Raw genomic sequence first — 26,476 nt, forward strand, 5'->3', positions numbered from 1 at the left:
GGGCAGGATGAACACTATGCTTCAAAAATAAAACACTACGGGAATTAATGAGAAAAGTTCAGCATATGTGCACCATAATGAAACTTAAGTATTTCACCATTCTTCCTGACTGTTTGATAGTGTTTAATACAGGAGCCTGAGTTAAGATGCAACTTAAATGTGAACAACAGTAGTCTTGTCAACCAGTGAAATGATTCAAATTGGTTTAGCAATAAAATTTTGAAGTTTAAACAATGCTCCTTCTGAAGTATAAATGAAGTATGACGCAATAGCCAAAATCATTATTCCAAGTTGAATTTCAATGTACCCAACATTTATTATAGCACAAGTCTAATTGTGTAGCTTCCATTATAAAAATTGAGAGAATAAAAAATTCTGAAATGAGCACTGAATTACACCTTCAAATTGTTTGAAATATCCCTAATCCACTTCTCACTGCACTTGAAAATTTACACTTGTTTTGGACTCGTTACATATGGAATTGGAAAATATAGTTAAGATTACAAACATTAAGGAGGTCACGTACTAGCTTGTTCCATAATGCTTTTTAAAGGGGCTTCCACTCTATTTAAAAAGGAGGCACAAAGTTCTTCAAACTGTGCTCTGTAAAGAAAAAAGAACACTTGTATAACTATATTAGCAAGACAAAAATATTTAATTGACTGACAGATGAGTAATTCCAAGAGATTAGATTTCAGCAAGTTTATACATGAAAATGTAGGAAGACACTTCTAGAAATTAAACCCAAAACACAACATTCGAAATAATGCCATCTTTACCTAATTACTTAACATTTACTGGAACTGGTTAACTTGGTAACAATTCGCTTCCATTACACATTCAATATTGTTTGGTACATTAAAGAAATCTCAAATCTGCACATATTAGAAACTGGTCAAGACTTCAATCAAGTAAACCACTCCATATCTTTCCAGCAGAGTGACCTTTGCAGAGATATGGTCAGGTGTTAGTTATAAGGATGGCTATGTTCAGACAGACCTCTGGCAGCAGATTCAATTAGTTCCCAAAAAAAGAAATTATGCCACAAAATGCCTTCAAATAGTCTTCTCCTCCTCTCCTTCACTTCAAAATACCGCATAGTAAAATTCTTATTTGGAATGAAAAAGACAAAGTACATTACCTGTTCATTCTACCAGAAACATCGATATCATTCATAAAACATTCTATATTCATTGGGAGATCTGATGCATTTGCACTCATTAGCTTCTTCAATTTCTCACACTCCTGGTACAGACGGAGCAAAGCTCTACCATTTGACTTCACATTTAGTTTATATTTACTCTTGAATTCTTCACAGAAGTATTCTACCAGGGCCTCATCAAAATTCTTTCCACCTAAGTAGGGATCAAATGCAGTTCCCAGAACCTATAATGTGGGTTGCGAGGGAGAAAAGACAGGTGGGGGAAGAGATATCATTAATGCTCAATCTTCGCCAATAATCAGCTTTAACAATATTCTGAACAAACGTGAATATTAAGTTTACACACTTTGAAATTATAAAAAGGCACAATGCAGGTTCAACTTTTTACAACTGATTTAGAAACAGTATTAGAAAAACTTCAACAAGCACCAGATTCAAATGTACTGAACATTCCAGACACACAACCATAGTATGCAATTGGACCAATTAAACTTGCTGAATTATTTAGGTATGTAGCTTCTCAAAGTTTCCATGTTCAGTTAGTTATCGACCTACAAAGTAAAATTAGTAATGTTCCCCAAAATCCCTACTCTCAGTATTACTGAAATAAACTGAAAACCTTTTGGGAGCTTTATTTTACATTTTTAAACAAACTTTGGACAATTACATTTTTGCACCACCTTGTGTTTTGAGCAGACAATATTGGCTTCATACAGGTTTAGACCAAACTTTGAAGTTAATTTAGAGTCAGAGGTTTCTAAAACCTCTAAGAAATTTTCTAACCCGTCTGTTCAGAGATATTGCTACATATCTGTGGGTGGCACAGTGGTTAGCACTGCTGCCTCACAGCACCAGAGACCCGGGTTCAATTCCCGCCTCAGGCGACTGTCTGTGTGGAGTTTGTACATTCTCCCAGTGTCTCCGTGGGTTTCCTCTGGGTGCTCCGGTTTCCTCCCACAGACCAAAAATGTGCAGGTTAGGTGAATTGGCCATGCTAAATTGCCCGTAGTGTTAGGTGAAGGGATAAATGTAGGGGAATGGGTCTGGATGGGTTGCGCTTTGGCGGGTCGGTGTGGACTTGTTGGGCCGAAGGGCCTGTTTCCACACTAAGTAATCTAATCATATCGCTGGAGCAGGTGGAACTTGAACCCAGCCCTCTTGTCTCAGAGATGGGTACCCCTGTGCCATAAGCACCCCTTCAAAAGGATTTATACAAGAGAGTACCTAAACCATGCTAATCGAGAAATCCCAAGATTAATTTTCTACCACCAGTCGATAAAATTAGCTAATCTTGCTCAGGTTAATAGGCACCTACCATCAGCTTCAGCATCTTCAAGTAGGGAAAATGCATGTATAAAACATTGTTCCTTCTGATGTTATTCAGTAACCCATTTAAAAAAAAACTCAGTGTAAACAAGATTGGGCTCAAATGCAACACCATCCTTCACTCCCTTTGTAAAGGCAAATAACATACTAACACCAGTATCAGACATGAGGAATGGTCACTTGGACAAAATACTGAATAATAATGTCCATGCAGCTAAATGCCAGCTTTAGGAGAGAAAAGGAAGACAAAAGTGACATCGTTCAAAAGGAGGGAAATGTAATGCTTAGATTTTAAAATAAAAATCAAATTGTAACAAAAAAAAAACAAACATAAAACCTCCAAGCTAATTATACTTACAAATCTAGTTTCAGATAATCAAGCCCAAATAAATCTAATTACTGTTTAAAAAAAAAGAACCACTTCACAGTAGATGGTGGAATTTGAATTCAACATTGAAAAATCCAGAAACAAATGTCTAATGATAACCATGAAACCATTGTCATAAAAACCCACCTAGTTCACTTCTGTGCTTAAGGAAAGGAACTGGATGCCCTTGCCTACATATGACTCCACGCTCACAACAAAGTGGTGGACTCTTAAATGCCCTCTGAAAGGACCTACCAAGCTGATTGACTACAGTAAAGGAAAAACAGGAACAAAGTTTCCTGGAAGAATTATATTTGACTCCAAACAGTAACTGTTTCTCTCTCCACAGATACTGCCAGACCAGTTTTTATTTCAGATTTCCATCATCCTGCAGTGATTTGCTTTTATTACAAGACCCTACCAAACTGCATAGGTTAAAATGAAATACTCCATGGCATTATTTCAAACTGGAGGAGGGAAGTTTCCCAAACATCCTGCTTAGATTTGTGCCCAAATAAATGCCAAACAACAAATTCTGTTCATCACATTGCTATTTGCGAAAGTTTGATGAATTTCCCACATTACTTAAGTGCAAATACTAAAAGGTAAGGTAAGTTTGCTATAGAGGTAGTCCTACTGGACCATAGGGCTGCTTGCTCATTGGAGAGATGACTGACAGTTTCATCAGTTGTAAAGCATTTGTAAAACACAACTGATACCAGTTGTGAAAAGCACTAGAGGAACCTCGATTATCCGGCATTCGATTATCAGAATATTGGATTATGCGGCAAGATCACCAGCTCCTGATGCTTGGCTAAACTATATTATCCAGCATTTGATTAACTGAACAAAAATGTTCCCCGCCTGTGTCCTTTGGATAATCCAGGTTCCTCTGTACTCAAGTCTAAACTTTTTTCCAACGTAAAAGGACTAGTTCTAACCTGCAACAGAAAGGTTAAAATAAGTTTTTTTTATATATACTAACCTTGAGTTTTCCCTTGTTAAATGCACAAACTGAAGTCTGATAGGCTGAATGCCCCATATCAACAAACACCACATTCCTTGGTTTCTCTTCAGGAGTTGGCAAATCTTGTTTGTAAATACCATATGCAAGCGCAACTAGAAAACAGATCACGGGGATAGGTTTGTACAAGATTTGGCAATACAATTGCTAAACAGTGGCTGAGAAATCACCTGTCATGGCTTTGAGCATTTACTCCTCAGTATTGAATACTGATGAGCCAAGTCCCTTACGCATTATGAAATAAATGATGTGGTCAAAGTCTCTTGCTCAAACAGCAAAGAGGAAAGCAAGAAACATGCAGGTCATCTCAGTTTCTTTCCATCCCACTTTAGCTAACCTCATTGTTTGCTTCATTGGATTTGTTGAATTCCCCCTTAAATGTATTTATTTTACTTGCATTAAATAGGGAGTGCCACATTGCAGTCACTCGAGTAAAGAGTTAGTGAATTTCCTACTGGAATTACGAGCCAACACTTTATATTTGTGCTCTCCTCCACAAATATTGAACTCTCAATCTTGAAGGCCAATAAACCAGCCTCATTTTTCTCTTTTCCAAAAAAATTCCTTAAATCAGTTTGTTGAATGCAATCATGAAGAGCTTTCTACTCCAACTTCACTTTACTTCCCTCACTTCAAATTTACTATTTTAAAAGCACACGACTGCCAAAGTCTAATGTAACTGTACAATTTTATGGTCATAACTGCACAAAAGATCCATATTCAACCCAAACCCATGCCGGCTTTCTGTACAGCAGTCAGTTGCATCCCTCCATTCCATTCTACAGCCTTACAAATTTTCTTAAGTGCCTATCTAATTTATTTTTGGAATCATGGACCATCTTTGCTGCCCTTACCCTTCAAGTCAGTAAGTTGCAGTCGACGGTCGCGTGACGTATAAAGTGTTGTCTCCGTTCTCCACATAATTTCTCCAAAAATCTCAAACCAGTGTCTCCCAGTTTTTAAAAATTAGCTAATGGAAGTTTTTTCCCCTCTTATCTACAGTGTTCAAACTAGTCACAATCTGGCACATATCTAAAAAATCGTCTCAGTCTGCTGTGCTGTAAAAGGGAGCCACAGCAGATTTTGCAACCTAACTAAAAATGCTTCATCCTTGAAACAATACTTGCAAATCTCCTGTGCAGCCTTTCAAAGACCTTCACATCCTTATAAAGCATGGCAAGAAGAAGGGAATGCAACTCCAACTGTAGCCTAACCAAAGTTTTACACAGGTTCATAAAATTATTTGGGAACAAAATAAGTTATGAAGTCCAAGATTCCACATGCTTGTCTAACTCTTCCCTCAATGTGCCCAGCAAAGTTCACAAGATCGATGCACAGGATACTCCAGGACTTTATAATTAGGTGCAAGTGTTTAAACTGTCCCAGAAACAAATTCCTTCTCCCTACCCCATTTGTGAATATGCATCACCTCACACTACAATTAAAATTCTTTTCTCTTTTACCAATGTGGCCAAGTAACCTATCTTCATCAGGTTTAAGATAAAAATGATCTACCAAACCAGTTTCGTCATAAATAATTGGTTTATTATCAGCAAAAAACTTTTTTAAAGACACTGTAACTGGTTAACATAGGAATATAGATATTATTTACATTAGATTCCCTACAATATGGAAACAGGCCCTTCGGCCCTACAAGACCTTCCGAAGAGTAATCCACCCAGACCCATTCCCCTACCCTACATTTATTAATGCACTTAACACTATGGTCAATTTAGCATGGCCAATTCACCTGACCTGCACATCTTTGGGTTGTGGGAGGAAACCCATGCAGTCACCGGAGACTAGAATCAAACCCGGGCGCCCGGCGCTGTGAGGCTTCAGTCTAACCACTGAGCCACCGACTTACATGCGTTCATCCCTCTAAAGAGCCTGAAAACACATGTAATTCAGGAAAAAGGAAAAAAGGTTTCCCTGCAGAAACTGGTTTTCCGGAAAAAAAATTGACCAATGGATTATTATTCTTAAAAGGCAGAAGTTTATCTTAGTCTTAAAAATCTTCCTTTTGAGGAAGAGGATTCCAAAGATACTCAGCCCGCTTTGATAAAAATGCTTTCTTCAGCTGTCTCTTAAATAGAACTAGACAGCATAGGTTTAGGGTGAGGGGGGAAAGATATAAAAGGGACCTAAGGGGCAACTTTTTCATGCAGAGGGTGGTACATGTATGGAATGGATTGCAAGAGGAAATGGTGGAGGCTGGTACCCATTTAAAAGGCATCTGAATGGGTATATGAATAGGAAGGGTTTGGAGAGATACAGGGTGGGTGCTGGCAGGTGGGACTAGATTGGGTTAGGATATCTGGTTGGCATGGACGAGTTGGACCGAAGGGTCTGTTTCTGTGCTGTACATCTATGAAGCATAGAATGCACTCAATGCTATGTGGTCAAGTTACTTATCACACATGGTCATCACTGGAGTCTCTACAGACACAGCTAGCTCAGGAGGTACAACAGGGAACTTTCTCCAATCACACTTTCAGCACAAATAGATTTCACCTTGAACTCAACAAGAGGCTCTCTTTACAGGAATGGGAAAGATTATCTACACAGCATTTGATCGTGGGCGGCACGGTGGCACAGTGGTTAGCACTGCTGCCTCACAGCGCTGGAGACCCGGGTTCAATTCCCGCCTCAAGGGACTGACTGTGTGGAGTTTGCACGTTCTCCCCGTGTCTGCTTGGGTTTCCTCCGGGTGCTCCGGTTTCCTCCCACAGTCCAAAGATGTGCAGGTCAGGTGAATTGGCCATGATAAATTGCCCGTAGTGTTAGGTAAGGGGTAAATGTAGGGGTATGGGTGGGTTGCGCTTCGGCGGGTCGGTGTGGACTTGTTGGGCCGAAGGGCCTGTTTCCACACTGTAATGTAATGTAATCTAATCTAATCTTTACTGTTGATAACAAATGCAGATAACAAAGCATCTTGCATCTGGTCATTTTTCAAACTGCCCAGCAAGCATTTATCACTAGTCAAAAATCAAGAACTGTGGACACTGGAAATCAAAGTAAAACAAAAATAGAAAATTCTGGAAAAACTCAGGGCTGTCAGCATTTGTGAAGAAAAGTCAGACTTAACGTTTTGAGTCCAGTGACCTCCTTCAGAGAGGGTCTTATTGATTCAAACAAATTACCAGTCATTTGATTTCTAGAAAAGTCATGTAAAAAGGTAAATCATCCTACGTATTTCCACAAAACTTTAAAAGAAATCAAATCTATCACAATTCTTCTAAAACACAAGTCCTCCAAGAAATATTAACTATGACACCTACTGAACAATAATCCAGCACTGATCCTTGTGCACCTTGATAACCATCCACCAGTCAGAAATAAATAATTTACCAAGACTTGCTATTTTCTGTCCCCAAGGTAATACTGACCACCCCCATTGCATTGCACTGAGTAACTAACTTTTTTTTAAAACCGTAGATACTCATGTATAGTCAATCACTTGTATAAGTTGACCCCTTATTTTGGGCCAAAAATCTTGTATTTTTCATTTCTCATGTATAAGCCGACCCTACTATATCGCATTACATTGCATTCATTCATTCCGATAACTTCATTCATCATTCTTTGTTTACAATATCACACCTCTATTCATTCATAACTCTACTTACTACACTTGGTTCACAACAGCATGTTTTGATTCATTCATTCAGACTGGTACTAAGTCTATTGGTACTTACTACATTATTCACTATATATCCAAAAGTTAAATATCATTAAAATGTTAACCATTTTAATTGTTCTTTTATATCTGGATAAAAAAGATATATTAGCTACATACCGGTATATCTTTAATTCATTGACAAATGTATTAATGTTGCGGAGGTTCAAAACATACAAGAATAAATGAGAGAGAAACAGAAGAATTTGGTGGGATCGTTCAAGATGCTTACATATTCAGAATTTAAGAAGAGTTTCACTTTAAGTGTGCTGTTATACCAGGCCATGACGATGTTGAACAGTGTGATTTTGCAGGATTTCAATGAATCTTTGACAGGCTAAATTTTCATACCGGTCTCTTGCTTTTATCTGGTAATTACCTTGATCATAATTCATTGTTTTTCTTCTTTATCCTGTATTATGAAGTTGCAGGTGTGTACTGTACCTTTGAGAGTGAAAGCTGGCACAGACCCAATAAGGCACAGTGTGCTGAAAAATTTTAAAATGTAACATTTGGCTGTGAAACAAATAGCTGAGCTGTTGCTATGGTACGTAACAAATTCAAATTTGGCCAGTTTAAATTTTGTCCCAAGATACCAAAATCCAATCAAATTTGAATTTTACTGATTTGACGACATCAAACCAATGAGACTATCTGCTGTGTGGGGTATAGTAAACTGGCATTTTGAAGAGTTAGCCACAACAGCAAGAAGCACAAACTAAAACAAACTGCCTGCATAATCGCTCTCTGAAAGATATGCAATCTGTGCAGTAGAAGACCAAAGAAAAGACCCAGAAAGATCTAGAGGAAAATACAGGATAACCGACACAGCTGGTTTTGAAATTTGATTTTTTTTCTGTAAAACTTAACGGGGGGGGGGGGGAGGGAGAGAAGAGAGAGGGGGTGTTATCAGATCAGTATATTGTTGTGGAGAGAACGGTAGATAAATTGATCAAAGGAGGTTTAAGTGTAGATAGTTGTTGTTTAATGTTCTTTTTTCTCAAGAATAAATTGTTAATTTTTTCTTTAAATAGTGGGATTTGGTAGATCTTTGTCACTTGTACCTTTACAGATTACGAAGTAAAGTGTCTGGTTTAAATTAGCAGAAGGGTTTATCCTGTATTGTAACACTGGAATTAGTTGTGCAATCAAACTGACTTTTTGCAAACAGTACGGTATTTTCGAACTGCAGCATGAATTTCAGCCCCTCAAAACCTGTACCCCTGTATTAGTCAACCCGTTAATTTCAGCTTTAAAGAAAGTCTTCAAAATTCAACCTACATGAATATATATGGTATTTTGTCAAATACCTTAAAACTTCTTCCAATTGCAATTTTTGATTGATCAAGCACCTCCTGTCTTTTACAAACCCAGGCCTAACGCTCCACAACTAACTCAAAACTCCAGTGCCTGATAATTCCACTCTCCCAGTTATTGTTTCTACAACCTTAGCACTGTTCAATTGACAAGCCTGTACTTATTAGCAATGTCCTTCTACTCTTTGCTGAATATGGCAATAATATTTGCCACCCGCCAATCCAGTGGAACCCTCTTTGCATCTAGAGACCATCTAAGATAATGATAAATCCTTCAGCTACCTCCACTTCCTTTGGCAACCTAGTATGTAAACTATCTGAACCAGGCACATTATTCATTCTAAACATGGCAGCTAAACATCATATCTTTCCTATCAATTTTCGCCTCATCCATTATCTCTATTTTAATGACAGGTGTATCATCCTTGTAAGTCTTAATATTTTCTCTAGTACTTTATCCTATTTATAGTAAAGAAAGTAGAAGCTTTCAGAGCTCCAAGTTTTGATGAACCAAAAGTTTTAGCGTTTAACATAACTTTGCTTTTCAATTCTATCTCTACAGAGATGAACTCTAGCAGCTTGCTTGCTTTGTATTCCAAATGCCCTTAAACTACAATATTTTGACTGATTGTAGATTTGTACCCTTGATCACTTTGCTCCTAAACCGCATATATTTGCTTATTTGCCAAGGAGGAAGGAGCCTCATGCTTCCTACCAAAATGGAACAACTGACACTTCTGTACTGAAGTTAATTTGCCAATTAGTATTTTGAGATGTTGTATTTTAAATTGAGTCAATATTAATTGTAGCTTCAAATCTGAGTTGTACACATATTTTGAAATTGCACTTTTTATTCAGTAATATTCTGTCCATCCTCTTTTTGTAAAGAGAGAAAAAAAACTTGGTTCCTGACAATATTTTGTAAAAAGGGTTTTGCCTTTCGCTTTGTTCAAATAAACTTAATTGAAATTGTACACAAGCATGGTTCCACTTGTGGACAATATCTTCCCCAAATTTAGCCATTCCATTTAGTGATCGATCAGACATGCTCTATACAGATCCACCAGTGAAGGTCTTTTGAAAACCAAAATATATTAGATCTACTGCATTACCCATATATACTCAGTTATTTCTTCAAAGAATAAATTAAGATAGGTCAAACATGATCTTGTTTTGGGGCCATGCAATTATACTTTAAGTACAGAGGAACCTCGATTATCCGAAGGACATGGGCGGGGAACACTTTGTCCAGTTAATCGAATTCTGGATACTCGAATGCCAGAAAACATTGTTTAGCCAAACGTTGGGATCTTGCTGGCTAATCCAATATTTGGATAATCAAATGTCAGTTCCTCTGTATATAGTTTTGGTTTCCCTTCTATTACATCTTCTGTTAAGCAGTCATTATGATTTTAAAATCACCAAATGATAAGCATGTTAGTCTATAATTCCTCTGATATTCTCTTACTTCCTTTAAAATACAGGAATCACATTTTTAAAAGACTTCAGAATCATCTACTACTTAAAAATGCTGCTAATCATCTCTTCTCTGGTTTTTATTATTTATCAATGCTCTGTATTTGAATTAGAGAGTTGCAGATGCTCTAATAGTCAAACCTCTGCATCTGTAGTTACTGCTACACTATTTGGTAAAAGACTACCTCCTATAAAAGTAGATAAAGCACAGTCTGAGAAAACAGATTACTAAATGTAAAATTCATGGAAAAACCCTGCTATATAGTACTAGCAGAAAAAAGGACAAAAGCTGATAAAACTGAAAACTGCTCTTTGCTAGCATTAAAAATAAAATGATTCTAATTCCCTGAATTCAACTAGGGGGATCAAATATACCAATGCATTATAGGGAAAAAAAAACTGGTGCATGTGTTCTTAATTGCAATCCTAAGGCAGTCGGCTTAGATATAAATCACGTCTTATACTATCAAAGGTCTGGTCAAAACAATGTCAAGCCTTATGCTTTAAATATGACCTAAGTAAACAACCCATAGAATTAAGATTGTTACAGAATAAACAACAATTTTCCCTAAAGCTTGACACTTTACACAAGCTTCAGCAGACCACTCCTTGAAGCGATCACAGCGAAATACATTACTGGTTTGGTTGCTATTATATTCTACACTTAAAAACTGCTGTTGATGCAAACTTCTTTAAAGCCATCCAAAATTTTCAGTATGGCTGCTTGACTAGAATAATTTAAGGTAAGGGGGAATCTTCTGGTGTACCTAATTTTTGAAGTTCGCATATCGCTTACATCATAAAAATGCTGGCTCAATATTATTGTTACAAAAAGCTAAAAACTGAGTTTTTGTCTGGCCTGTATTACGTTCATTAGTATTTTTAAGTTAATATTTTGCACTGACCATACAGTATAATCTGACAAAATGCACCACTTATATTCAGCGCTGCTTAAACTTTCCTACTACTCTGTCACCTCTATAACTTTTCTTCAGCAAATTCACATTTACAATTGTTCAAAGGAATAGTTTTAAGCCCAAAAAGATTACCTGCAGTGGTGTCATTCATAAGCCGCAGACAATTAAGTCCTGCAATCTCAGCAGCAGCAATCACAGACCTCCTCTCTGCATCGGTGAAAAAACTAGGAACCTGCCAACAGATTCAGGAAACTTTTAGTTTTTTTAATTATATAATTCAGGGTGCAGTACTGTACGTGCTTCCAACTTGACATGTCATGCTCATCACAAAGATTAACAGACATGTATTACAGGTGAAGTACAATTAAAATCAAAATTGAAATATTTAGCTTTAACAATTCCACAGCATTTTAAAAATAAAAATGGCTTGTACTAATTTCAGGATGTTCTTTAGTCAAACCAGAAGAACCTTCGCCGGATTAGATTGCAAAACAACATTCTTAAAAAGAACCAAAAAAAAAATCAAATGTATACCCCCAGAATTTACCAAGAACATGCTATTTAGTGCATTAAAATCCAGACAATATGCAAAGTTGGATTGCAAATTGCAAATCAAAAATGGATGAATAATTTACACCATTCTGCTGTTATTCCTTGCTACCAAGTTCCATGAGTTTTTGGAAACTGATCATTTAACTCATTGCAGTTGCCATTTCAGTTCAAGTTCCTTGTTAATGAAATGATTTTTAGTTGTAATATGCCTTTATAATCTCATAAGTCTAAGAAGGGGCCATCTAAAACTGCAGTCTTGGAAGTCAAATTATTTTGAAAAAATCTCCTACCTTTGTCCTCTTTCCTTTTAATGCATCTTTCCTACTTTTTAACTTCAACCTCGAGTCACATTTCTCCCCCCATAAATCCATTGCTCAGTTACTAACACTCCTTTTGAACTAGCTAATCAGACACGAATGCCTCACAAGGACCATTAACCACAGTGCAGTGTTATCAAGTTGTACGTACAGTAACAGAGCTGAGGAAAAGAAAATCCAATCCATAGCATCCACAAGATGCGGCAATCCAGCAAATTCTGGGTTATTGAAGTTTACTGTTTTATGAATATTATGCTCAAATGAAGTGCTTTCAGTATACATGAATGCAAAATATTTCAATTTTGGAACTCAACCACCATATCAAGTATACTATTTAAACACAAGTTTTCACGCAAAGGACAGAGAAAAAGCAAATCTTTAAATTAAACCACAAGATGATTGATTTGAGATTTATTCCCATCTTCTTCACAATTCATTTAACGGCTGGAAGATCAATCTGTACAAAACTTATAATTGGGTTGAGAGCGTCCGCATTAATTCAACATGACAGTGTAACAGTCAGGGAAGATATTTTCACACTTTCTTTTGGACCAGTATCCAAAACAGAATGAATAGGCAGTCAGCCACAGAACTACAAAACCTCTTCAGTAAGCAATGAGAACCATGGTTAGAAAAATGAGAAGCGTGGCACAATAGCAATTCACATTACGTTGATTTGATGAGTATGATTTAGGTCGCTCACTTTCACCCCACGATTTGTCATTAGATGTGAGCACTGCTAGCCAAACCAGCACTAATGCCCATCTCCAGTTGCCCTAGTGGTGTTGATCTGCCCTCTTGAACTGCTATAGTCCAAAAGTGGATTTGTGAGCTCTTTAGCTACAAAAGATATGATTGTAAAATTGTCCAAAAAATTGATTTATACTGAACAATAAATAGAGCATTGTGAATTTCAATTTTAAAACTGTGTCTTTGGGATGTGGGCAAAGAAGAATTTATTTGCTATTCTCATTTGCCACTTGATAGTAAGCCCTTGAAATGATTTAAACTTAGTGGTTGATGATAACCCTAGATGTTAGAAATTCAAAGACTATGATCAAACAGACAGCGATGTGCAAAGTGTGTAACATAGATAAAAATTGTACGTCCATAATGTTATTTGTAGATAAAGGGTGCAGAACTGGAAGGCTTGGTTACAGCATGTTTGCAGAACAACTGCTGCATAACTGCTTCATAGCACATACTGCAAATACAGTAAGCCAAAGAACAAGCATGGATATTGAACTGAGTGGCAAGATGTCAATCAAGTGATCTGCTTTCTCCTCAATAGCAGCAAAGGTTGATACTAGAAGTGAATATTTAAACAATCCTGGTTTGAACACTGGAAAAAGCAGCTGTTGGGGGTTTAGGCATGAACAACCCAGCACAAAATTAGTCTCTACCCTTATTTCGGAACCAGTTGGTTCAGAGTACCTGGTTGACAGTAACTCAAAACCACATGGGCACTGTTGAAGGCCAAGAGATGGTTTTAAGTCCACTGTTGGAAATTATTATTTCAGAGCACTGTATTGTGAATGTTACCTGCCTCTTTTCAGCTCAAGTATGGATGCTGGTTGTCCAAATCTTGTTGTAGTCTGCATAGGCCACTTCATTATCAGGAGTCGTGAACAGAGCTGAACACTAGAATTATCAGCTAATTGCTCCACTCCTGACCTTATGGAAGAAAGAACATTGTTGAAGCAGCCAAGGATGCAACTCTAAGGGACTCTAGTAGTGATGCCCTGGAGCTGTGATAACTAAGTTCTGAAGACAAACATACTCTAGTCTATAAGTCAATACCTTAGCCATAGCCTTTGGATTTCCATTACTTTTTTTGGTCAAATGTTTCTCCTGATCTTTGGGGAGCTTCTCAACTCTTGCCTGGCAATCAGCTGCTGCATCCACATCCTGAACAACACTGAATAGATCTGGAGCAAATAGGACTCCAGCAAAACTGAAGCCAAGCATCCACTAGGCAATTGATGAGCTGGTCCTGATGACAACACGATTTTCTATCATTTCAGTGGTGCTTAGAGGCAGCCATGAGCTCATAGTTGGTGAGATCAGACTTGTACCATCTTTTGATGACAGGACATACCTAGTCAATTTTCTACCTTATCAGGTAGAGGGGCATAGTGAATACCTTGGCTTAGGAATAGGCTATTTTCTCATCATTTTCTGTTTATTATAACCAGATCAAGCACTGTTGGTGAAAGAGAAAAAAAAAAATGGAGATTCAGGATGGGCATCTCATCAGAACTGGCTAGTTCATGTATTCAGTACAACAGCCAAAATGGCAGCAGGATCCATAGCCTTTGTAGTGTCTAGTGTACTTGGTTTCATAATGCCATGCGGAGTGACAAAAATGTGGCTGGATATTGGCATCTATAATGGTTGAAATATTAGGAGGTGGTAAAGGAGAATTATTCACTTAGCACTGCTGTCTGAAGAGACATGTGAACACTTCAGCCTCATATGCCAGTCACGTTTTAGGCTCTGGCAGCAGTTATACAGAAATGTTCATGAAACCATTCGTTCCTTTATTTTCCTGAGTAGTACAATTACCAGAGATGCAATTAGGTGGCAAGACCTATTACATGCAGGTAGCCTCATTTGAGAAGGTCAGTTGCTGATCCTGGCATGTTTCCAGTAAACCAGGGTCAATGCACTGGTATGATAGTAGAGTGCAATATACGTAAACCATAAGGTTACAAGTCAGGAATACAGGTAACAGATTAGAATGGATTGCTCAGTGGTTAGCACTGCTGCCTCAACGCCAGAGACCCGGGTTCAATTCCTGCCTCAGGCGACTGTGTGGAGTTTGCACGTTCTCCCCATGTCTGCGTGGGTTTCTTCCAGGTGCTCCGGTTTCCTCCCACAATCCAAAAATGTGCAGGTTACGTGAGTAGTGTTAGGTGAAGAGATAAATGTAGGGGAATGTACCTGGGTGGGTTGTGCTTTGGCGGGTCGGTGTGGACTTGTTGGGCCGAAGGGCCTGTTTCCATACTAAGTAATCTAATCTAATCATATCGGAGGAATAAATGTGTCACCTTAAGATTGTTAGGCTACAAGTAGTGGCATGCTGCATCAATCGGTGCTTCCACTGAAGCTTTACCATCTATATCAATAACTTAGGATGAGGGTTATTTACGCAAGGTTAATATATTTAAATTAGGTGGGAAATTAAACTAGAGGATGATAAAAAGAGCATCATAAAAAATAATTTCACAGTTTGAGCAAGTGAGCAAGATGATGGAAGATGAATAAGGAAAAATTCTAGTGAGACACTGGGTAAGAAAAAACTCTGTGGCAAAACAGGGAACTGGTACCAGGAGAAATGTGGGTGCCTTCATACAGCAATCAGAATATCATCACCAGGTATTACAAGCAATTTGGAAAGCAAATAGGATACACATTTTTACTATAAGAGATTTGGAGTACAGGAATTTAAATGAAGTTCTTAAAAGGCCTTGATAAGTTAGAGGCTGGCAAGATGCAGCTTCAGCTGAGTATAATGTAGGGTCATAGCCTCAGTAAATGGTTGGCTCTGCAGGCTTAGACAAGGAGAAATTTCTTCAAAGGGAGTGGACATGTGGAATCCTTTACCACTGAGAAATGTGGCTGCTCAGTAAAGTACATTAAAGGTTGATTTTCAAGTATTAAGGGAATCAATGGATTTGGGGAGAAAAAGAGAAGGAAAGAGAAAGGTTACTTGAAATATATTGTCCATAATCATATGGAATTATGGAACAGGTCACTTTTAGTCCATTTGCTCTCACGTTGTGATGGATCACAATTCTGAAGTCACTGACGCTTCAGGCACAAATTTGCAGTTTGAACTGTTAAGAACTGCCTTTTGTTTGTCCTACATGTATGGAGATCACTAAAAGCTAGAATGCAGGTGCAATAATTAAGTAAGGATGGAAATAGTATATTAACAAGGCTATGTGAATAAAGAAGACCTGCTGCAATTGCTTGGTGACACCCCACCTGGTTAACATACACAATTTTCCTCATCTAAGAAAAGGGAGGGGGGGGGGGGGGGGGTGGAGGTGGGGAGGCACCATGCCGCAGATGGAATGAAATGGAGGTTCACCAGACTATATCTTGGAATGGGGAGACAGTCTTAGAAGGAGATTGAGGAAACTAGACCATGTTTTCTGAAGTTTCAAAAATGAGAGATGGAAACTTAATTGTTACACAGTGCACGTATATAGGATTCCTCTGACTGGCGATACTTGGGAATACAGTCCCAGAATAAGGCTATTTGTTCTTTATTCTTGCAAGAGACTTTTTTGGGTGGGGAGAAGAGGGCGTAAGAGGGAAGAAGCATGGGGTGGCAAGAGGGGAGGAGGAGCGGAGAGAGGTGGTGGTTGTCTTGGGAAAGTGATACAATTACTAATCAAGCTAACATTACATGAGTTTGTCAGATAGCTGCTAGCATCAGCCCAATAAAGTTGACTTTATATTTGATTGGATTTGATCTTGCTTTGTTTCAATGTCTGAGTCATTGTTTATTGTCGATGCAAATCATGTGCTCTGTACTTACAGTACAAAAAAAAAATCAAAAAATGCTGGAATCTAAAGCAAAGGGAAAATGCTGGGGGTACTTAGTAAGGAAGCATCTGTGGACAGCGAAATACAGTTAATATTTCAGGTCAATACACCGGAACCCAAATATTATAGGCTTGAACATGAACTGCTTCATTCCCTCTCTTGAGATGACAATTCCTAACATTAAAATTTTGCTTATCTGTAGCAGTCACTTTCCAGCTGACTAGCACATTATGCCACTTCAGGAGCAGCAATTTCTTATAACATCTTATGGTCCAGCAGCTAGTGGCTTGACCAGTGGGGGTGAACAAGTTGAGCAATTTTAAAAAGAAAGTTTCTGACGCTACTATACAAATTTTCACAACCAGCCATGATAAGATCGAACTCTACTTTGGATTGCTATTTAAATACTATATATACACTGTGCTAATATACTTTTTAAAAAGTAAAATCAATTTTGCAATCAGATTCTTGTATTAGCAAATTTACTAACTGAGCATATAAATGGCCCATTTACAGAATAATATACAATTTAGGTCTTAACATCTTTGGAATAGCACAATTGATTTGCCCTGTTAACCCATTTTATATTCAATGATTTGGTCTGGGATTGCACTTCAAAACTTTGACAGGAAATACAAAAAGCTTGTTAATCAACATACCTTCAAAAGAATGAAGACCATACTTGAGAGGTACTCAACATTTTTCCTTAACTATGTACAGTGCACAACAGCACAGTACAGAATTTCTTGAATTTCATCTTGGAATAAAGTCAAAATGCTCATCATCGCAAGCAGTTAGATTAAGGCAACAGTTCTTTACAAAAAGTTGTCCCCGAGGAAGCTACTTCTGAAGAATTATTCACTACCATCCAGCGGGCAAATAACTTCCTGGCAGTTGACTGCTGGTACAATCTTTATAAACTAAATCTAGGATAGTTTTGAGATTTTGCTGGCTTCAATCCAACCTACCGAAATTACACAGTCTGTCACTGGTTTCTTCAGTGCATTTTCTGAAGTCTCTTTGAGTTTAGTCAGTAACATCCCTGTAATTTGTTCAATTGCAAAAGTTCGTTCTTCATTCATATAGTGCACCTGTAAGAAAATCAAGTTGCATTACTTAACTTTTCTTTTAAAAACTGCAGAGCAGAAATATTTGATGAAAGTACTTTTTCATTACTACACCACTTTAGTTTCAATGGGAAGATATTGTCCATGATATGTTAGGCTGTGGAGATAGCTACAGGATGAATTTATAAACTTTAGCTAAATTGAACATTAAACACAAATTCTGAAGTCATTACCTATGCACATTCTAAATACAATGCTAACATTGTACTACAAGTGAGCAAATGTCCTTGAACTTGAGAATTTGTTACAATGAGGGAAGAAAACAATTCCTAAAAACAAATCCTTAGAGTATAAAGGCAGTAGGAGTATACTTAAGAGGGAAATCAGGGAGGGTAAAAAGGGGACATGAGATAGCTTTGGCAAACAGAGTTAAGGAGAATCCAAAGGGTTTTTACAAATACATCAAGGACAAAAGGGTATCTAGGGAGCAAATACAGCCCCTCAAAAGATCAGCAAAGCAGCCTTTGTGTGGAGCTGCAGGAGATGGGGGAGATACTAAACGAGTATTTTGCATCAGTGTTTAGTGTAGACAAGGACATGGAAGATATAGAATGTGAGGAAATATGTCCATATTACAGGGGAGGAAGCGCTGGATGTCTTGAGATGCATCACAGTGGATAAATCCCCAGGACCTGATCAAGTGTACCCTCAAATTCTGTGGGAAGCTAAGGAAGTAATTGCTGGGCCCTTTGCTGAGATATTTGTATCATCAATAGTCACAGGTGAGGTGCCAGAAGACTGGAGGTTGGCTAACATGGTATCATTATTAAAGAATGGTGGTAAGGCCAAGCCAGGGAACTATAGACCAGTGAGTCTGATGTCGGTGGTGGGCAAGTTGTTGGAGGGAATCCTGAGGGACAGGATTTCCGTGTATTTGGAAAGGCAAGGACTGATTAGGGATAGCTTTGTGTGTGGGAAATCATGTCTTACAAACTTGAGATTTTTGAAAAAGTAACAAAGAGGATCGATAAGGGCAGAGTGGTGGACGCGATCTATATGGACTGCAGTAAGGCATTCAACAATGTTCCCCATGTGAATCTGATTTGCAAGGTTAGATCTCATGGAATATAGGGAGAACCAGCCATTTGGATACAGAACTGGCTTAAAGGTAGAAGACAGAGGGTAGTGACGGAGAGTTGTTTTTCAGACTGGAGGCCTGTGACCAGTGGAGTGCCACAAGGATTGGTGCTGGGTCCACTAATTTTCGTCATTTGTATAAATGGTTGAATATGATCATGGTAGGTATAGTTAGTAAGTTTGCAGATGACACCAAAATTGGAGGTGTAGTGGACAGCAAAGAAGGTTACCTCAGATTAAAATGGGATCTTGATCTGATGGGCCAGTGGGCTGAGAAGTGGCAGATGGAGTTTAATTTAGATAAATGTGAGGTGCTGCATTTTGGGAAAGCAAATCTTAGCAAGGCAAGGTCCTCGGGAGTGTTGCTGAACAGAGAGACCTTGGTGTGCAGGTTCATAACTCCTTGAAAGAAGAGTCGCAGGTAGGTAGGATAGTGAAGGTGGCATTTGGTATGCTGTCCTTTATTGGTCCAGAGCATTAAACATAAGAGTTGGGAGGTCGTACATGACGTTGGTTAGGCTACTTTTGGAATACAGAGGAACCTTGATTATCCAAATGAGATGGACGGGCACTATTTCGTTCAGATAACTGATTATTCAGTTAATTGATTCAATGCCTCTCTTCTGGGGCTTGGAATTTTCTGAAGTTAATTTTTTCCTCACCCTGCCTGCCTTGCTCCATCTGTCTCGGTTTGTTTCTGAGCAAAAACACACTTTTGTGCAAGTGACTTGCATTGCTGAAGTGCCCCCCCCACCCCAAATCAGTACAGTGGGATTGACACAGCAAGCACTTGCTAAGCCCACTCCCTGTTCAGAAGACAAGGCAGCAGCACACCACGTGTGAGCCCCCGCCCCCACACTCACCCCAAGTCCATCCACCATCTGCCCCAGCCACCCTGCCCACCCCTATAAAAAGGTTAATAAAATTATGAGGGGCATGGATAGGGTAAATAGACAAAATCTTTTCTCTGGAATTGGGGGGGGGGGGGGGGGAGGAGAAGAGAGAGAAAGAGAGAAGGGGGAGTCCTAGAGGGCAGACGTTTAGGTTGGGGTGGGGGGGGGAAAGAGGTATAAAAGGCACCTAAGGGGCACCTTTTTCACACAGAGGGTGGTGAGTGTATGGAATGAGTTGCTGGAGGTGGTGGTGGAGGCTGGTAGAATTGCAACATTTAAAAGGTATCTGGATGGGTACATGAATAGGAAGGGTTTAGAGGGATGTGGGCCAAGTGCTGGCAAATGGGACTAGACTAGATTAGGTTGGGATATCTGGTCAGCATGGACGAGTTGGACTGAAGGGTCTGCTTCCATGCTGTACATCTCCATGACTCTAAATATCTACAACACCAAAGTAACTATTTGCAAAGCCCTTGGGACATTCACAAAATCTCAAAGGCAGGATCATTCTTACACAGGTAGACAGTCAACACAAAATTTTAGACATTATCCTTAACTAACAGCGTGAAATGTTCAAGCTAACATCATGTTGTATTTCAAAACATGACATTTTAATTCAAAATTCTGTCAATCACAAATGACAAGCTGGCAAAGGGTCAGTGCATCATCCCTATCACTGTGATCAGATTTGAACAACACCAGCAACACACTTCAGAAATCTAATTTAAATTTCACTTTTAATCTAATGGTAGATTTCCACTAAAAATAGAACTTACTTTGATTCCAACGCTATCACTGGGCATCTTCTGAAGCTCATATAGAAGTTTGTTTTTTTCTGCTTGCACAAATGGATCATCAAAAAGTCGCCCATGCATTCGTTTAAAGCCTTGTATGGTATTCTTTGCATTGGTCACAATCTGAGAATAAAAATATTCCAATTACTGTAATAATTACTACATAAAATATTTCTCTTTACAGGCTTGCAGAAAAGTATTAAAAAGGATAGGGTCACAATGTAGGTTAAAGAGATAATCGCCAACAGGAAGAGTAGTACATGATCTAGGAGACAGGCGGTTTAGTGGGGGAGCACTTTGAGAGTAGCAATTAAAGTTCGAATAGGTTAATTATGCATATGGAAAAGGATGAAAAAGGATCAGGAATATAGATTTAAATTTGTATTAAGAGATGTGATTTATTCAAATTGAGACAGCTACTTGAAGCTAAATCAGCATCGGGGCAGTACGAAGCAAACAGGACAAACAACAGAGTGCAAGATTGATATTTTCTCATAAATAAGGTAGGATGTCCAAATTTAAACCCCACGATGTCAAGGAATGTAACAGTGCAGAATAAGGCTAAAAATTTGCACTAGATAATGAAAACTTAATATCATCGAACACAAAAGTCAGGGGTGAAATCCAGAAAATAAATGATCAAAAATGATAAGAAACAGTATTGGTAAATAGAGTTAAGAATGATGGAAAATAATGTGTTGTAATTACATTGGAGAACAGGAGGATAATAAAAGGAAGAATATAGCTGAGTAGAGATCAAAGGTACTCATTTATAGGATGCAGGAGATATAGGATTGGCTCTGGCATGCTCCTCTCCTAAAAAGAGAGAAAGTATGATGCAAACATCGTAAGAAGGACTATGAAATATGCCACTTCTAGGAATGGAGAAATGTAGCTATGTTCAAAGATTGGTAGGTTGGGAGTCATGTTTATACGGAGACTGATGTAATATTTGAAATGTATAAAAATATGAGGGGCCTTCATAGAGTGGAAGAGCATAGTTTCCAAAGCAAAAAGGTCAATGACCAGTAGGGTATGGATTTAGGATAATTCCAGAGGACTAGAGGGAAGTGGAACAGAAATACTTTCATCCAGAAGGTGATAAGTCTGGAACTTATTGTCCAAAAGGATAGCAGAGACAGACATATTTTAAAAAATGTATGCATTTCAAGTGATGTAACTCAAGGACTAACCGTAACCCTACTACAAATGCCTCTAAAGCCTCAGAAGGTGTGGAAGCTTGCCAGCATCAAATCATACTGTTGGACTGATGTTTTATTCGTTTGCAGTGGTGGGTGGAAGAGTTTTGCCAGGTTGTCCTAGATTGGTTTCCAAAACTATTCATTGAGGTTATAAAGCCTACTGGGATTTAATACTTCCAACTACTCAATATTTGTGACTTTTATCTCATAATTCAAGGCAGCAGTCACTCCTTGAAGCTTTCCACTAAGTCACATTTAAGAATAATAGGTATACACAAGCAGACCAGAAATTTTCAGAGTTCCAAGACTCAAGTTTATTAACCAACATGCTGCACGATCAGAAGCTTATTAGTTCAATTCTACTGAAAGCAAGGAGAAAAAAAAAAAATCACACTGTACATTACAACTGAGCTGTATAGATAGTAAATTATCTGCTCTGTAGAACTCAACATTACCATACCTGAGTTTTGGCAGCAGCTCCAATTGCCCGGTTCTTGGGTCCCAGTGAGATACAAGCCCTGGAGAAAAAGCAAAATTCAGCATTCACTAAGCTATTGTATTTGGTTTAACCAAAATAACACAAAGTTATAACCTTCAAATTCTAAAGATGACAACATATGGATGGGAATGCCAATAATATGACTAGCAAAATTGCCTTCTTTGCTGAGGATTCAAATGAAAATGATTTATTTTGCAGTTAAACAGTTTTTGCCCCAGCCTGATATTTTGGAAACCACAGCCTGCACATCTCTGGGGAAGACCTGACCTACAACCAAACCAACACAACTTTGGGCTATGGGAGAAAATTGATGAACCCGATGGAAACCCACATAGACACAGGTAGAATATGCAAACTCCACACAGATAGCCACCAAAGCCTGGAACTGAACAGAGGCCTCTGGTGCTATAAGGCAGCAATGCTACTTATCATGCCATCCCTAAACAGTGTGGAGCGAAACCACAGTTAACATTTTGAGTTCAGAGACCCTTCTTCAGAATTCAAGAAAAAAAAAATGTTTTTGATGATAGACCCTAAAATTACACTTTGGTGCAGTATGGAAGGAGTGCTGCATTGTTGTTGTCATGTCACAATTTTTTGTAGGTGTTCATGCAAGCCTTGTGCAACAGAGGAACTTGAAAGATTTATTAATTAATACTTTGGGCAGCATGGTGGGCTCAGTGGTTAGCACTATTGCCTCACAGCGCCAGGGACCCGGGTTCAATTCAAACCTCTGGTGACTGAGGAATTTGCACATTCTCCCAGTGTCGACATGGGTTTCTTCCAGGTGCTCCAGCTTCCTCCCACAATCCAAAGATGAGCAGATCAGATGAGCCATGCCAAGTTGCCCATAGTGTTCAGGGATGTGTAGGTTAGGTGCATTGGTCAGGGGTAAATATAGGGAAATGGGTCTGGGGGGGTTACTCTTCAGAGGATCGGTATAGACTTGTGCATACTCAAAGCAAGCCTGATCTATCCAATTCCTGAAGAAGGGCCTGTGCCCGAAACGTCGAATCTCCTGTTCCCTGGATGCTGCCTGACCTGCTGTGCTGTTCCAGCAATAAAGTTTCAACTATCCAATCAGTCAGTTTTTGTAATTCAGATCATTTTAGCTCCAGCATTGCTCTTCAAGGTCAACACTCATCTCACAAGATGCGGCAACCAGAAGTGAATGCAATTCTCCAGACTGGGCCTAACCAAAACTTTATATGGTATGGTAATATTCCCTGAACGGAAAGAGGATACACGACACCGAACTCTGTCCATAACTTTTACACTCACTCACTGGGCTCCATCCTAGCCCAAATCTTTCTATTTCTCCCAAGTTCATTTAACCATTAAAAGGTGACAGATTTGTAGAAGCCATGCATATCCACTTAGGTGATCAAAATAGGGTGTTTAAAATTTTAAAAATGACCGCATGGATAGAGACACTATGCCCTCTTGTGGGGAATCAAGAACAAACAGGCATAATCTTAGACTGCCATTTAGAACATCAAGGCAAAACGAAAATTAGAAATTTGTGCCCTAGTGGCTAGGACGACCGAAATTAAAACTTTTTTCTTTTAGGGGACAGTAAAGATGGAGATATCACGCAGGCAATTCACAATATAGATCAGACGTTCACTGAATGGCAGAACGTCAATGGAAATACTCATTCGATCTTCAGGCATAACATTATCAAGATAAATGAATATACAAATGCAGCACACTTAAGATTAATTCAAATAGAACAATTTTGATATTTGCCAATTATCTTCCTCCAAGGATTTCTCATCCTTCGTATACTTCAGAGTTCTGATTACGAAGAAATGGTTACGTTCAGGTTCGATCGCGAACGGATCGCTCCAGTATACGTTGAACAGTCAGCAATTAAAAAAAATAACTGCCTTTAAAATGGTCAAGGTAACAAGGAAGGAAAGAGAGAGATCACGGACGCACTGATTTACATCATGGCCCATGACCACAGCAAAAAGGGAGCTACGTATCCGGTTAACGGATGGGATAAAAACCTGATTCAAACGGGCCACTTTAAAAATAAAGAGAAAGTGCTGGCAAAACGATCAGTCTGTAATGAAGGAAGGCAGAGGTTGGGACAGCGTGCGAAGGATGTTCCTTGGTACCATTCCGATATCACCGCAAGGTGGCTGCCTGATTGAATGAAAAAGGTCCCCGGAGGGGTGGGTGGGTGTTACAGTCAGGCTCGCAGACAACCTACCTGCCGTGAAACTCAGCAGCCGGCGAGGCCAAGAATCAAGTAAATTAATAAAACGGGCATTTGCCTCCCAGAAAGCGATGGAGCTGGGGGGGGGGGGGGGGGAAGAGAAATGAGAGCCAGTCGTTCACCTGCCTACAGCGAGGTCAGAGCTTTCCCTTCCCCCCCGCCTCCCCCCCGGTAACTGGGGAAACATTCATCTCCTGGACATTAAAAGGAAAACCCTACCTCTACCGGCAGGAGCGGTATCCCCGGTGCGGTTACCATGTGTGAGGGCAGACAGGCCTAGTCTCTCCCAGCCCGAGGCGGGAGGCGGCGTGCACCTCCCTTGCCCCCGATCAGCAACTCCCCCCCCCCCCCCTCCAAATCTTGGAGGCGAATAGCCCACCGCCCCATCCCCACTGACAACACACCACCTCTCCCCCGCCCCGGGCCGCCGCCGACACTCACGGTGTACACCTGTCGCTGTACTCATTGGCGATGGTCTCGATGCCGCCGCTCCTCGCCACCGCGATGTAGCAGTTCTGGAAACCTACATCAAAGCCGACCACCGACATGACGGTCACCGACACAGACACCGCACTGCACTGCTCTGTATATTCACGAGAAGAACGGGGACCTAGCGCCGCCGATTCGATCGCGCGTCAGGCGTTGCAGCAACCGAACCCCGATCTCCCTCCTCAGCAACCGGCCGGTAGAAAGCTCCAGAACACCGCAGTCCTGACGCACGGCGTCACACAGGCCCCGCCCACCGGCCGCGATGATTGGTCACGAGTGGCGTGCGTCGCGAGGGAGGCGGGGCTTATATAACCTGTCGATCAAATGTGAGGCGTCATACCCCGATGCGTCACAAAGAGCAGAGAAGGCGCAGGGGCCAATTTATTTGATCATTAGTGACATTAGGCAACTCTCTCGCTTCCCTATCAATTAGTCAGCTTCACTGTCCCACACCAGCCCAAAGTTCTTCTTTCAATTAACTGGAAATATTTGTCCTTTTTGATTGGAAAGTTAGGAAAGTTCACAATCATGCAAGAAGGTATTACAGAATGGATGGTGCTGCATGAAATACTGTAAAGGCAAGGGTGATGCAGAGTACACTTTATGTAGAAAAAATATGGAGAGCCACTCTACCCACAAGCATTGCCAATTTTGAGGAAATAAAATAAAAATGGATATTTCCATCGAGGATTGCTGGCAAGACGGAGACCACAGGGAAGGGGTGGTGCAAAGTATGAGGGAACAGTGTGCATATGCACTCGAAGGGTCAAGAAGGCCCAAAAGGATCATTTCAGCACAAACTGTTGCTCTTTGCAACATTCAGCATATCAAGATATGTATTACTTAGAGCCTGCCATTTTTGCCATATAAAGCTTTGTGCATGTTATTCCCTTAAAGCTCCATGCTACTCCCCAGGCAATTCACACTGCTCTCCAACAAACAAACACACACCTCCACCTAATTCCCAACCACTGACATTATCTGCAACTCCCTTCGCAAAGGTCCACTCACTCACTTGCTCAGGAGCCCCTCTTCCTCTCTCCCTTTCCTCATCTTACTCAACTTCTCATCTTATGAAATCTTATCCTCAATTTAATAAACAGTTCCTCCTCACTCTTCAGGCCTGTCTTCCACCTGGGGGACACCTTCCCAATTTTGCCTATTAGACTCCTTTCCTAGGCTGCTTGAGACCCATATTTATTGGATGCCGAAATGTTATTGCCCAGCCTGCTGAACATAGCTGGATTCCCACCAGAGACTCCAGCTCCACTGCCCTCACCACTACTCCAATTGAAATTCAATGTGAGCAAATGCAAGGTCTTGCACTTTGGAAAAAAAACACAGGCATGGACTATTTCATAAACGGTGTGAAAATTCATAAAGCCAAAGTACAAAGGGATCTGGGAGTGCTAGTCCAGGATTCTTTAAAGTTTGACTTGCAGGTTGAGTCCATGGTTAAAAAAGCAAATGTAATGTTG

The 26,476-nt window shown here is 39.6% G+C and overlaps 1 protein-coding gene across 1 annotated transcript in view; it reads right to left on the reverse strand.

The window, feature by feature from the left end:
- LOC122539393 (heat shock 70 kDa protein 4L-like) overlaps positions 1 to 25,192 on the reverse strand; it is a 62,852-nt gene extending 37,660 nt beyond the window's left edge. Inside the window, exons 1-8 of the mRNA XM_043674184.2 lie at positions 24,951 to 25,192; positions 22,247 to 22,304; positions 20,567 to 20,707; positions 17,662 to 17,784; positions 11,400 to 11,499; positions 3,841 to 3,974; positions 1,142 to 1,386; positions 527 to 603 (exon numbers count right to left, since the gene is read on the reverse strand). Of these exons, the coding sequence (XP_043530119.1) occupies positions 527 to 603; positions 1,142 to 1,386; positions 3,841 to 3,974; positions 11,400 to 11,499; positions 17,662 to 17,784; positions 20,567 to 20,707; positions 22,247 to 22,304; positions 24,951 to 25,057 (985 nt within the window). The 5' untranslated portion in view covers positions 25,058 to 25,192. The remainder of the gene's footprint in view (positions 1 to 526; positions 604 to 1,141; positions 1,387 to 3,840; positions 3,975 to 11,399; positions 11,500 to 17,661; positions 17,785 to 20,566; positions 20,708 to 22,246; positions 22,305 to 24,950) is intronic.
- Between the last annotated feature and the right edge of the window lie 1,284 nt (positions 25,193 to 26,476).

The sequence above is a fragment of the Chiloscyllium plagiosum genome, unplaced genomic scaffold, assembly GCF_037043375.1.
Source record: "Chiloscyllium plagiosum isolate Xiang-an unplaced genomic scaffold, Cpla_swu_hap1 HiC_scaffold_36, whole genome shotgun sequence".
Taxonomy (NCBI): domain Eukaryota; kingdom Metazoa; phylum Chordata; class Chondrichthyes; order Orectolobiformes; family Hemiscylliidae; genus Chiloscyllium; species Chiloscyllium plagiosum.